At 42.2% G+C, this 13,601-nt stretch overlaps 1 protein-coding gene across 1 annotated transcript in view; it reads left to right on the forward strand.

Annotated features, from left to right (window-relative positions):
- Nucleotides 1–13,601, forward strand: part of LOC118787687 (UPF0606 protein KIAA1549L-like) — an 80,171-nt gene that overhangs the window by 54,692 nt on the left and 11,878 nt on the right. The window contains 7 exon segments of the mRNA XM_036543292.1: nucleotides 1,352–1,515; nucleotides 1,760–1,795; nucleotides 4,411–4,601; nucleotides 8,665–8,795; nucleotides 9,567–9,691; nucleotides 10,557–10,780; nucleotides 12,572–12,704. Coding sequence (XP_036399185.1) covers nucleotides 1,352–1,515; nucleotides 1,760–1,795; nucleotides 4,411–4,601; nucleotides 8,665–8,795; nucleotides 9,567–9,691; nucleotides 10,557–10,780; nucleotides 12,572–12,704 — 1,004 coding nt within the window.

The raw sequence follows: 13,601 nt of genomic DNA on the forward strand, positions 1-13,601 counted from the left end.
CAAAAGGTTAAATAGAAGTTTGTAAATCTTTTTTGATCTCCTTTAACAAACCGTGATGCAGTTATTATTGCAAATGACTTTCTGAAAGCATAAACACAGGTTTCCCTTCATGTTCAGTACAGACACAGTATGAGTTATAGTATCAGAGAAGCCAGTTTGGAGTTGGTATATCTCAGACCATGGGAAAACTGAATATGCTGAAAATGGCAGCATGCACAGTCCTGTATTTAATTTCACCTGCACAGCCCTTTCCTTCAACCACTTACTCACAGAAGGGACAGAAGTGACATCCCAGCCCAGACACAACCTATCAGATATAACTCCACTGCACAGTACTGCTCTGAGTGAGGAGTTACCATGTTTTCACACTACAGCTACTTTAAACAGATTCTGATTGATTACAGTGAAACCAGCCACAAAAACTAAATGATTTTACAAGCAATCATGACTGATTCAACAACCAGTGGAAAGGGTAAACTCTGGAGAGTTATGTGATTAAATGACATGTAACCGTGTGTAGAAGTGTACATTGGAACAAATGAAAATGAACAGTGAGAAAAGAATACTAAAATTGGCCTGATTTTGACTAACACAGCAAGAGCCCATTTACAAGTTTGCAGGAACCCATTTGCAGGTGACTTGCACTCCAGTTCCATGAGGGGAAGAAGACATTACACCTCTTTAGCCTGTAGCCTAAAATATAAACTAGCAAATTATAGCACATTGATTTTAGCTAATTAGCTATTGTCAGCTGTAAAGTATGCACTGAGTACAAAGTGTAGCCAGCTAGCTTTATTTTGATTGGACATTTTGTGTAACAGGAAGAAATACCGAATGCCAGGTAGTACCTAGCAATTTTTCCCCAGAAGCTAGCTACATAAGTAGCTAATTCCTGTAATAAACAAAAGTAGCTAGCTCACAAACTACACAGCAAATTTAAATATCCAGCCAGCTGCCAACCTAGTTAGCTACAACAGTATACTTATTATTGACATATACTTTGTATTTAGCAAGTGTATGCAGCAAGTTAGCTAGATACTTGCTGCAGTAACATGTCCACTAACATATTCATCCTGTTGGCCGGGATGAATGGAGAGGAATATAATCATAAATACTATGTTAAAGATGAAATGACAGTGGTATAATCTTAGATACTGCTTAGATGTACTGATATTTTGCTTCCATTTTCCTTTACTCAGCACGTACACTATTTGAAAATAAGAATGGGTATTTGTGCGTGCACTTTCACTGTGTTTAATTTGTAAAGTGTTGGCACTGCAAATTGCTCTTCAAGGGCCTCTACTGTATGAATTGAGCAATGATTGATAAGAGTTGGTATGTGATGGGCCAGCTGTGGTGAAGACCCCGCCCAACAACCTGTGGATCATCACTGCGGTGCTGGCACCCATCTTCGTGGTGACAGTCATCATCATCATCATCACCGCTGTGCTGTGCAGGAAGAACAAGGGCGACTTCAAGACGGACGCCATGGGCAACCTTAACCCCCGCACTAAGGTAAGCAGGTCATTGAGCCCCTACAGTCCCCAGCACCTGGAGGGGACTGTCATTACATCTGGCCTGAATGTACTGCTTTATTCAACGGTGACTGCTTCACCTCTGCATTTACTGTGGGTCATGTGCCTGTGCCTGACTAGAGTGATGCTTGATTGTGGCATGGAACAGCAGTCAAGTGGCATTTTAAGAAAACAATATTTTCATTCAATTTTTTTTAATGTGACTTAATTGTTTTCTTGTTTAGACATCATATCGGAGGGAGGCCAGTTATTACCACCAGGTACCGACTGAATTATTCCTAAATGAATGAACATGGTTCTGCTTTAATCTGTATGTGCTTTGCCAAATTTACAGAGGGTGAGGAAAATCAATGGCTGTACTTCCAATGCAAAAGATCAATGAGGCGTAGTGCATCCTGGAATGGACCACAGATGCAAATTGATGGTCCAGACTCTTTGAAACCTGGCCTTCTCACTGCTTTCTAACATGTAAAGGCAATCATTCAGAGCCACAATTATAACCTGTGGAATTCTCTAATCATATAACAGTGCTCCTGCCTGGCTGGGGATAAGTGGGAAAACTCATGTCATCTCTGAGCTGAATGCTGGATTATTCTAGCTAGGATCAATGAAACATTATGCAAAGAAAATAAAATAAACCTATAACCTTCAGATGAATGGTTTACAGTCTTGGGGCATTTACTAGATTATGCTGCGCAATTCATATTATGTAAAAAATATAAAGGCAACCCTCATGCTAGAGTCAGTGTTTATGTAGTCATTTAAAATAGATATACAGTACACTGTAAAAAGACGTATCATTACTCCTAATGCAACAGATAACAGACCTCTGTATTGAAATAAATCAGATTTGCATCACCTTGGTATGTCTAGTGGGATAAGTATACAGCATACTAGTATTTCTTAGGAAAAGGGTCAGACACAGCACCTGTATATTTATATAGTGGAGTTAGGCCACATGCTATATTTTTACAAGCAATATCAGATATCACCCTTAGTATGAGGGAAAATAGGACATTGCGGCAAGTAGGGCATGGCATATGCAACCATATATAATATACTTCAGTTGTCTATACCCATGACTGTTTGTTGCTTCGTTAATGATACTGCAGCTCCAGCAATACTGAATTTGGTGTGCTCAATGATGAATATGAAATACATTGTTTTGCCCTTCGTCTCTCTCTGTTCCACACTGACCTAGTTTTGGAGTCGGTGTAGGTAGGCAGACCCAGACTGAAGTTCGCAGTGTCTCTTCTCTGTTTAAAATCAGCTGCTGTGCCATGCACAACTGTAACCACATGCAAATAAAGGACATGGAAATAATATACTGTTAACGTGACATGCCAGTTCTCAAACAGAAATCATGATGAAGGTGTGCCTGTGTCTATACTTTGCATTGACGTATAAGGTTTCATTGTCAGATCCAGTTAAGGAACAAAACAGTCCAGTATGTGAAATTTCGTATTAATCTAAAACTTTTAGCTTTTTATTAATTGAAGGAACATGACGGTTCCATAATGAGGCCATAGGCGGTATAATGCCAGTTTTCACCAGTGAGTAAACACATTATCCAATAAAAATTCAGATTTTCCTTCTTCCACAGAGTGCCCCAAAGTGTAAAAAAGTAGAACTTTCTTGGAGAGAACACCCCTGGGGCCCAGGTGCATGTTGGATAACGGGTTGCTGCCTTGAACATGTTCAGTATCAATAACAAGCAATCGAGAGGTCATCAGCTGGAGCAAACTGCAATAACAACCAGTCCACTTATCAATCAAATACAGACTATCCAGATTGATAGCCTGTCTAGGGTCTGATTATGTGTCCATCCACCTGCATCCACCTATCTGTGTCTACCCATCAGTCATCCAGCCTCTGTCCAGTATAAATCAGTATTTATTTAGAGTGAGCTAAATCCTAGGAAACAGAGGAAACCCACTTTGTCCTATTTTACTCGAGTTACATGGCTGTGGGTACCTGTTCTTGGCCAGGATTACACAATCCCATTTGGTCTCAGGATACTAATCTTACAATGAGGGACACAAACTGCACTTATATTCCTAGAGACCTTATACAGAGCCAATTGTTACCCAGTAGAATACTATACAATCTGATGCCAGGAAGCAAGATTTTTTTTTTGCTTAGCAGGCCTTTAAAGGCATAAAAGTACTGAGTTGTTTGACAATGAAATGCAATACCAACAAGACTATTAAGAACCAGCACTCACCCTGAGAAAGACAACTGCCTGTTAAACTATGTCCCAATTGAAGGTAAATGTATGTCTCTCAACAGAAGCAGCCCTTCTGTCTAACACTGTGTAAAAACAGAACTGAAGCCTCTGTTTGAAAGAACAGAAGGAGCAACTCTGCGTGACTGACAGTTAATGGCACATTGCTCCTGTATCATTTGGGTATAAATGTCATAAATATTTTCTTTTGTAGCCAAAAGACAGCTTCTTCCAAGACAACATGATTTCCACTTTGTTTTGTTTACTTTTTCATCTTCATTTTGGTCCTGGATTTTTTTAAGTGTTACTGTGCTTGTACAGCACAATGTGCCTCTTGTTTCTCCTGAAGGTAAAGAAAGTTATATTTAAATTGCTCTGTTAAAAATTCCTCAATAGTAAGACATTCTGTTCTCATGCCATGTGTTCCCTGCATTCATGCCTGTGTGTATTGAAGAAAAAAAACATCAGCAGGGACTCAGTAAGCAAAACTTCACAGTGAGATATACTTTTGGTAAAAACCTCATCTCTTGAACTATTTCCTCTGTCTGTCTGTATACATGTATAGTTATATATACATACATGCACACACATACACACACACTGAATCACACTATTTTGAATATTTACCTGAAGCTTTGGTTTTCCCCACAGCCAGTGCAAGGCTTTGATTATGCCAAGCAACACCTCGGCCAGCAGGGTGGCGATGAAGAGGTGCTACCTGTTACACAGGAGACAATTGTCCTACCCCTGCCCATCCGGGATGCCCCTCTGTCACAGGAGAGGGGGATACACCTTGATGGGAGTGCCTCCAAAAAGACCCTGTCCAGTGAGATACGCAAAAGGTGAGACCCACAAGTGGATCAGATCCACAGGAGTACTGCAAAATGTCAAAAAATCCTTTGATCATTGTGCATTCTCATGCCTGTTTTGACTGTGATGAAAGCCTGTAGGCCTCTGATGTGAGGAATGTTACCTTGTGAATCTCAAATGGTGAGGTTTTCCCAGTGTAACTACTCTGAATTCCATGTATAAAAATAGCTGCTAAAGAACATAAAGCCATTCTAGCTTTACTCTCACTCCATCATGGAATTAAGAGTTAGATGTAGGGTTAATGAATAAGTTAGCTGTGCAGTCTGGGCTTAGACAAACAAGAACATTGGGTATTTCTTTCAAAGGCCCAGCTGAGGCAGAGTGTGCATTTTTTGAGCAGGCTATGATCCACGCGCATCAGTGATGAATTTATGAGGCCAGTTTCAGAGGGATGTCATGAATCATGAATGCTGGGTATCCTGGCTCCTAACACCATTATGAATGTTTTATGGTCTACAGGTTTATTTCCATCACTTTGGGTCAGGTATCTTTGATATCTTGTAAAGGATTCCATGATCCAAACTGATGCAGAATTTTGAAGCTGTTTGTCATTTCTATTTGTCCAATATGTTCTTAAATTCAAATTAATATGAAATCACTATTTCTGGCAAAGAAAAAGCAGAATTAAATAGCATGTGTTTGTGTATGATGTGTGATTATGATGTATGTATATTTGTACATGTGCATTTACAGTATGTGTGTAGGTATGTGTAGATGACGATGATGTCCAATGAGAAAAGGAATTGCCAGTTTATGCCATGTAGGCTTTGAAATATAGCTATTATGAAGCTTACCTAAATGTTATTCAACATTCAGCAATTTCAACATCTCAACATATTTTATATAATTTAGATGTTTGGTTTTAGTTGTAGGAAGATGAGGTTTATAAATATATTTCTCATGAACAGTATAAAAAATGTAAAAAATATCTGTTGACATCAAGACATGGAAATACATTTGTATTAGTGCAATTTATAAAGAGTACCTTGATTTAGTGTCTGGCCGAGGGAGGTTTATGGTCAGAAGCAGCACCTTTTTGAATTACAAATAACTGTGTTCATTGTAAGTTCATGATTTTGAGGCAGTATATCTGCATTGAGCACTGGAGTGAAACAGCTCTCCTCCTTTACAAAACAGATAAATTCCGCTGGCCTGAGAATCCTCTCTGCCAGACAAAACCTGTAAAGGTGCGACTTAAACACTGGGGAAATAAATTTGCATACTACCCAAATGCTCTGATATGTCGTTCGAAAAGTGGACTACAAAACGAACTACAAGTCTTACATCTTAACATTTTTGGAAAATATCGAAACATTTGACGAGTCCAAATATATCCTCAAACCGAACAGGTTAATTCAGGAAATTCCCAGCTCCTGAAATGAATCCGAACTTGAGTAAAGATGGATAGTGTGCGAAGCCCATTGTAATTTTCCATAGGGAATTTACTTCCGACACCAGCGAAGAACCAGTGATGACGTACCCACCTCAGCACTCTATTGCTTGCCACAGAAGAGGTGCCACTTTGTTCTTGAAGTCATGCAATCAAACAGAACCGGCCTGACGCATAAGCGAGCTACGCGCCTGCTTAGGGCCCCCCGTGGCCACCAGGGGGCCCCCAAGAGCGCATGAAATGTCCCACAAGAGAGCTTGAAATGTTTATTTATTTATTTACTTATTGTGATATATTATTATGTCAATGGTAATCATACAAAAACGCAATATTATGTTAACGCGCTGGCTAGCTAATACTACTGGTTTAATCAGTCCCCGCTGCCTCTGTCATAGCTGGTGTCATGTTCGTGCGCATGCGCACTGTAACGGGGGGTAACTCCATTTTCATGCGCTCCCCCACAGCCAGCTATGAGGTCGCCGAGGTCTGGACCTCGGTAATTTTTTCCCTCTCAGGCTGACATTTTGCATTTTATGTGTGTGTGTGTGAATGAACATGATTTTATTTTGTGAACGAAAGTGTTTTGACATCGTTATAAATCCCCCCTGCCGACGCATCTATTAGGCTAATGTTAGCGCATAGCCTAGGCAGAACAGTCAACAAAAATACTAGCGAATTCTCTGCAGGCCCTCTGGTCGTTTCTGTCACATCTGCTAGTCGGAGGGATTACAAGAACGAGAGCCTACCGGCAGTGAATAACATTTTAGTGTCTACTAACTAGTGTCCTCTTTTTTGAAAACCAAAATATGGTCACTCTAGGTAAATATTAACGTTACATATTTACCATGTTCACAAATCTGTTGAACCGGTTTGTTCACTACCTGTGGGACAGAAGCGCTTCCGAATTACGTTTTGTATCAGCTAAACGTTATCGAGCTAGCTAGCTAATTAGCTAGCGTTAGCTAATGTAATATAACGTTAGCTAGCTAGTTAGCAAGGCTTGCTAGCTAACGCTCACTGTTATCAAACGCTAAATATAACACTGCATTGTATGGTTTACTAATTGCTAAAAAAAAATGATTCAGGAAGAGCCTACCTAAAAGTTTTACAAAAACTGTTTGCTGAGGAGAGAGTGGTAGCAGGCAGCGCGTAGCTCTGTTGCCAAGCAACAATGAGGCAACTGTCACACGTCTCTGAAACGGTTAGCTAGCTTGTAACGTTAACCAAACTATAACAACCTCATCAGTGATCACAAGCGAAGCACTGACTGGTGCTCTGCTTCTTGTCAATGTGATTTCATCTTATAGTACTGGCTAGCCTCATAATTCGACAGCTTTGAAAATTAACGTTACTTGTGTAATGTGGCCCAACAGAGTTACTATATGTTGCTATATCAACTAACTTACAGTACTCAAGGTTAGCTAGCTAAGATTGGCTAGCTAACGTCGGTCACCTCGCGCCGCTTGTCTTTTTTTTAACCCATTCATGCCCATAACAGAAACGTCTTTGCTCACAAGAAGGGACTAGCATAATGATTTTACAGGAATGGTTCAAAATGCCTTAAAAGTGAGTTGGTGGTTAGAAAGAAGGGATGTTTGTTTAGCCTACATTTTTGATACACAATAGCCTATTAGAATTACAAATTTTCCTGGGAAAAAAGTTTGCTTCTGGACCTCAGTTAAAGTTTTGGCTACAGCCCATCATGCAAGCAGACTAAGATTAGGTTACAGTCTGAGTGAATGATCAAGCATTGACAATAATATTGACTGAGTATCATAAAGGCTTGGGCCAGCCCTGCAATCAAACACCAGTTAATGTCTTTAAACCAGGGCAATTAATTCATTGTCAATCCCTTAGTATAGACTGATGAAGCATTGGTTGTTATTATCCTCATGGTTGCATGAGAGTTTTAAGAAAAACCCAGGAAATGCTGAAGTTACTCCAGTTTTCACAGCTGCTATGGTGAGATGAATGAGCAAACAATCTTTTCTTTTCCCTCTAGCAAGCTGCTATTGCTGGGAACACACATGCAGAGCTCTGATGTCATTTTCCTTTTGGGGCAGGGTCAACAGAAAAGCTTTGAAAGTGAGGGGAGGATCAGGGTGGGACAAAGGAACTGTGATAGGCACACAGTTCTGCCTGCCTGCATTCCTGCTGACTTCTCTACCAGTACAAGTACCTGCAGCTTTCCAGCCCCCCGGAAATGGGCTGTTCTCTGTGCTCTACAGCTTCTCAGGGCAGCTGAAGACTCTTCTGCTCTCCCTCTGTTTATACACTGTAAATTAAGATTTACTCATTAGGCCCAAAGCTGAAAACTCCTTCTCATTAGTTTGACTTGAGGCTTAAGTGGTTTCCTATGTGTTTTTGAGGAATGTGACATGACCATACAGTACATTACCATTGTGTTACCAACATTTTGTTGTTGAGGTGAATTCACAAGCCTAACTTACTTATATTCTTTATTAAAACTGGGTTATCATATCAGACTTCCTGTTCACAAGGAACTGTACACATCATCACTGATTGATTGATTGTCAGTCAATACAGGCAAGCTCAGAGGATGGGGGGTTGGAAGACCCAGCCATTAACGGGGGCCAACACACAGGAAACTCACCATTGCTCCTTGTTGCTATGGTTACTTGCAGCAGGTTGCCTAGTGAGGATGGCTCCATAATCAGCAACGAATCAGGGAAGCTCCACTCAGGCAGGGGCTCAACAGTACAGAAAGTCCCGCAGCAGCAGAAGATGGCAAAAGAGGAGGCACGCAAGAGGAGTGGTGAGGGGCGCCGATCGTGACTCCTGGAAGATGAGGGCGGCCATGGTCAATACGACCCTGTCTGTGCGGTCAGAAAACGTACCCACTGGCAAAGCAGAAAGATATACCTCAGTCTAAAATGAAACGTTTAAACTGAAGGGGGGGGGGTGCATGGTCCCCTCATTACCTGCCATGTTGCACTGCATGGTGACTGAGCAGGGAGCCTGAGTGGTTTTATAGCCATGGAGGTGTACACTCAGCAGGGAAAGGAAAATGAATATGCTGATATGATACAGTGAGTCACCAAGGCCAACAGAATCTCTATGTGTGAGGCATCTCCCCAACCCCTTTCACACTCAGCAATGGCAGAAAGGTGACACCTGGACACACACTGGCTCTGCACTGCAGGGCACGTCCCTGGGATCTATTTAATGAAGGCCTATGTTTCTAACTGCTCTGTTTATGCTGTGTGTAATGTGTGCCTTTTCTGCAATCAAGAACTACAGTTAGTGAGACTTTAAGCTGAAGTCACTGTTCATGTTACACTGCTGTTACGCTACACCATAATTACACATACCACATATTGCAGACAAACACAGAGATACTTTTAAGGGATAACCAATAACCTTGCAAGAAAACTAGTCAAAATCAGTGTACTGTATGTGGCTATCCTAGCTGCTGTACATGGTCCTGATGCAGGCTTTATTAGCTGTATGACCAGTGGCTGTATGTGACTGTGGATAACTAGAGGCGGTACAGCTTTCATCCACTGAGTGTCCTGGTGTTTGGCAGATCCCTACGACTCCTCATCCGGCTCTTTGCAGCTAATCTCCATCAAACCCATGGTGGCTCCACCCAGCTACTCCCAGCCTGCCTCCTCTGACCGCAGCCAGGATTCAGCTATAATCAATGGAGAGGTGAGCCTGTTGAGTGGTGGCTAGGAACATGTACACACACCCTATACATCTGGAGGCTTGTGTTTGCATATTGCTGAAATTCGCAGTAGTGTGGTGTAGTAGTGAGGAGCAGGGTGGTTGCTGGTTCAACTCCTTTCTGGGGAGCTGCTGTTGTACCCATGGGCAAGGTATTATAGGCAATTGCCTCATAAATATCTAGCTGTATAAATGGGTAGCATGTAAAAACTGTCTGGATAAGAGTATCTCTGTAGCGAAGGGCAAGAGCAGTCACCCCACCCGCCCTCAAACCCAGGTCTACAGGGTACCAACCATGCGACTTTGACCACGACGCCAAAGAGCCAGGCTCGTTGGTATGGCCGTCAGAGCGTATACTCAACCGTAGTGACGGCACTCCATCACACTGCCCTCCCCTTCGGGAAACGTGCCCATGCACTTCACGTGCCATGGCGTCCCTCACACATTCTCCCATCCCAGGGTGCCCCACTCACCAGTGCTTCACCCATCTCTGGGGTCCCTCACACACTGGAGTCAACTGAACCTGGGGGTCCCTCATATGGCTCACACACTGGGCGCACCTCCGATGGCTTCGCGGCAAGCCATCCCACTTCTGGCACCATTTGTAGCAAAGGGCGAGAGCAGTCACCCCACCCAGCCTCGAACCCGGGTCTACGGGGTACCAACCATGCGACTTTGACCGCGACGACAAAGAGCCAGGCTCGTTGGTATGGCCGTCAGAGCGCATACTCAACCGTAGTGATGGCACTCCGTCACAGTCTCCTAATCTCCTTTTAAATGCAAGTGCATCATTTGTGCTGAAATTAGTCCTCTTAGACTCTCAGTGTGTGGTATAATCTTGTCATCCCAGGTGAGCATGGCCCTGAAGCAGAAGTCAGACATTGAGCACTACAGGAACAAACTGCGGCTCAAGGCCAAGAGGAAGGGCTATTACGACTTCCCTGCAATCGACACCAGCAACAGGTCCTATACCCACAGGCAGAGGCACAGCCACGAGAAGGCCCAGCTGGAGCTCAACAAGGCCTTGGACCCTGACGAGGAAAGGGCTTCCACCTACGTCAAGTCCAGGAGAAGGTGAGGACGACGTCAGGGTAACATCCATTCCGGATCTCAGGGGCTACACTGCTGTTGACACGAGAGGAGATCACTGGTTTGACCTGATGGCTGTGCAGTTCACTGCACGCTTTGGAAGAGGTTTGCTTGGGAAACTTATCACATCTGCAAGGGCTAATTATGTGACCAGATGGCCTGTGATTTTGTGCATTCTGCAAAGGCGTCTCTGCTGTCCTCTATCAGGTGGAAACAGTACCATTTCATAGGGTCCATCTACCTAATTGAAAGACCACAAAATAAAATAAATGTGAAAATCTGAAACTGCCCTACAGTGTCTGGGCTCAGGGTAATTAATTGAAAAAATGGCTTTCTCCAAAATGTCCCAGGACCTGGGGAATATTTTTATGACCCCAGTGTCAGGACACACACAAAACTAATTGGGCTGTCACTTTATCTCTTTTTCTGTTTAACAGCAACAAGCTTTTCCTCCCAATGATGTTTCAAGGGGTAATAGATCTGATTCTATTGAATAGTCTGTGATTATATTTTTGGACTTTGTGAGGGTTACATTTCTCATATATATCAATTGTCATTTTTCCATTAGACCAGCTTTGGTTTTGGTCTTTGTGTAATTGTTTAATCTATTTTCTTGAAGTGAAACACATTGGTTCCTTTTTAATCACCCTAATCCCTTTTAGCAGAGGAGCCAATTTCAGATAGCCCAACTCTGACTGCTTCCCATTAGAAACAATAAGAGGATTTGATTCATTTGTGTCAAAGTGAGGGGAGTGGGAATAGGATTCATTTGGCTCAAAGTGAATGGAGCTGGACTTGCTTTCAGGATGGTCCTCACATGCACTTTATATCATCATTGTACCAACTGTTCTCAGTAAAATTGAATGAGTGGTTTGCTTTTCCCTTTGAAGTTATCAATTCTGATCAGCAAAACCCTGTGTGGTCATAAAATATTGCATGTAAATTACATTATAAGTAGTATAACATAACACGACAAGTTTAGACAAGACATACTGGGAAAACTATTCTCCATTTTCCTCCACTCAATGTGAAAGGATTACAGCTCTACATTGTTTTTGAATACTAGGAAAAAGGAAGACATGACATAGTGCTTGTTATAGTTACATTGGAGGCTTTAGCAGCGTGTTAACATATCCTCCACTCTTGTATTTTTGTGATTAACTGAGCCATGCACAGCCAGCAATGAGGGCAAGGATGAAAGCAAAGAGCTGTTAAGACAGGCACAAACAACAGAATATACTCTGAACATCCACAGGTTATAATGGCACATATTTGTAATCTCACAAGGCTTAAATTGTAAAAGATTTGACTTTTTGATGCTATATTAATATTCCATTCCATGACACTGTACTGCAGTAGACTCTTAGGTTAAGGTAGTGTGACTGGCAGCCCTCACCACTGTGCCACAGTGCTGTACAATATGTGTAGGTTATGAATAGAGACTTCGCTTTGCTGCTTAATTAAGAATATCCCAGTCCAGCTCAGCGCTGAAAGGCAAGGTTTGAATGCAGGGAGAGGAGGAGCTATTCAGCTGAGGACACAACAGAGAGGATCAATGTTAGGAGTCCAGTCTGAACTCAGTTGCTCTATGTGAGTTGTGATGGTGCAGTAATGATGATGATGATGATGGTGATAATGATGATGATGGTGATGATGTTAACGATGAGGAGGAACATGACGATAATTATGATGATGATGATGATGATGATGATGATAATGATTATGACAGTGCAGATGCTTATGATGATGGTGATGATGATGACCACCTGATTACAGACACCCCCAGATGAGGAACCCTGTGTACCGGAGCCGGCAGTCTCTGAACAGTCCCAGTCCAGGCGGAACTGAGATGGACCTGCTGGTCATGAGAGAGAGGACCCGAAGGGGGATCCGAAACAGTGGCTACGATGTGAGTCTGGGCCTGACAGTGCCATCTCCAGACATAGCACACAGGGTGGAGAAAGAGAGCACTCATCTGAAAGGGCAGTGGCTAGAGGCTATAAGGTCTATGTAAAGCTGCTCCTTTCTCCTGAAACAGAACAATTGTGTAATTTCTTGATGTAAACCATGTGGGGGAACGTACTGAGGTGGAGGAGTTGTTGAATAATTCAATTCTGAAAATTCATAGGGCTATGTATTTTTTTTTTTTTTTTTAAAGACCCACCACCATCCCCCCTCTTCGGAGGACAACTTTATTTTTAATAAGGCAATACATTCATAATAATATGGATATCCATAAAAGGGGGGGATTGTGTATAGCACAACATACAGAATGTGAAATAAAGAAATGCAAGAAAAAACAAAGTGATGAGTAAGACGGGACGAGTAGGACGGGACAATAGCACAGGACTGGGAAGACAGGACTAGACAAGACAGTTGACGAACATGAAGAGGCAAGTTATTAGAGATTGAGTAAAGTAAGCTATGATTCACATTGGGTGGTCACGGTTTAGGGATGCTGAAGGAGGTTGTCAGATATATTCTGCAAGAGTGTAAGTGACATGTGTCTATGTGTATGTGTAATTGTGGTAACTGATAGGCAAAATAAATAAATTAAAGAAAGAAAAGGGGGGGAGGGTGAACCGAGAGTAGGAATGTTAGGGGTCGGGGGGTGAGGTGGGGGAGGGGGGCGCCAGAAAAAGGGGAGCAGGGGGGTATGTGTCTGGTAATATACACGGCTTGTAGTTATGTTTGGATTGAATTTAGAAAAGTTAGAAATGGGTACCAAATGTCTTCAAAGGCTGATATTTGGTTCTTTTTCTGAGCATTACTCTTTTCCATTGAAATGTATTCTGAAATTAGATTA

This window comes from Megalops cyprinoides, chromosome 13 (genome assembly GCF_013368585.1).
Source record: "Megalops cyprinoides isolate fMegCyp1 chromosome 13, fMegCyp1.pri, whole genome shotgun sequence".
Lineage (NCBI taxonomy): Eukaryota > Metazoa > Chordata > Actinopteri > Elopiformes > Megalopidae > Megalops > Megalops cyprinoides.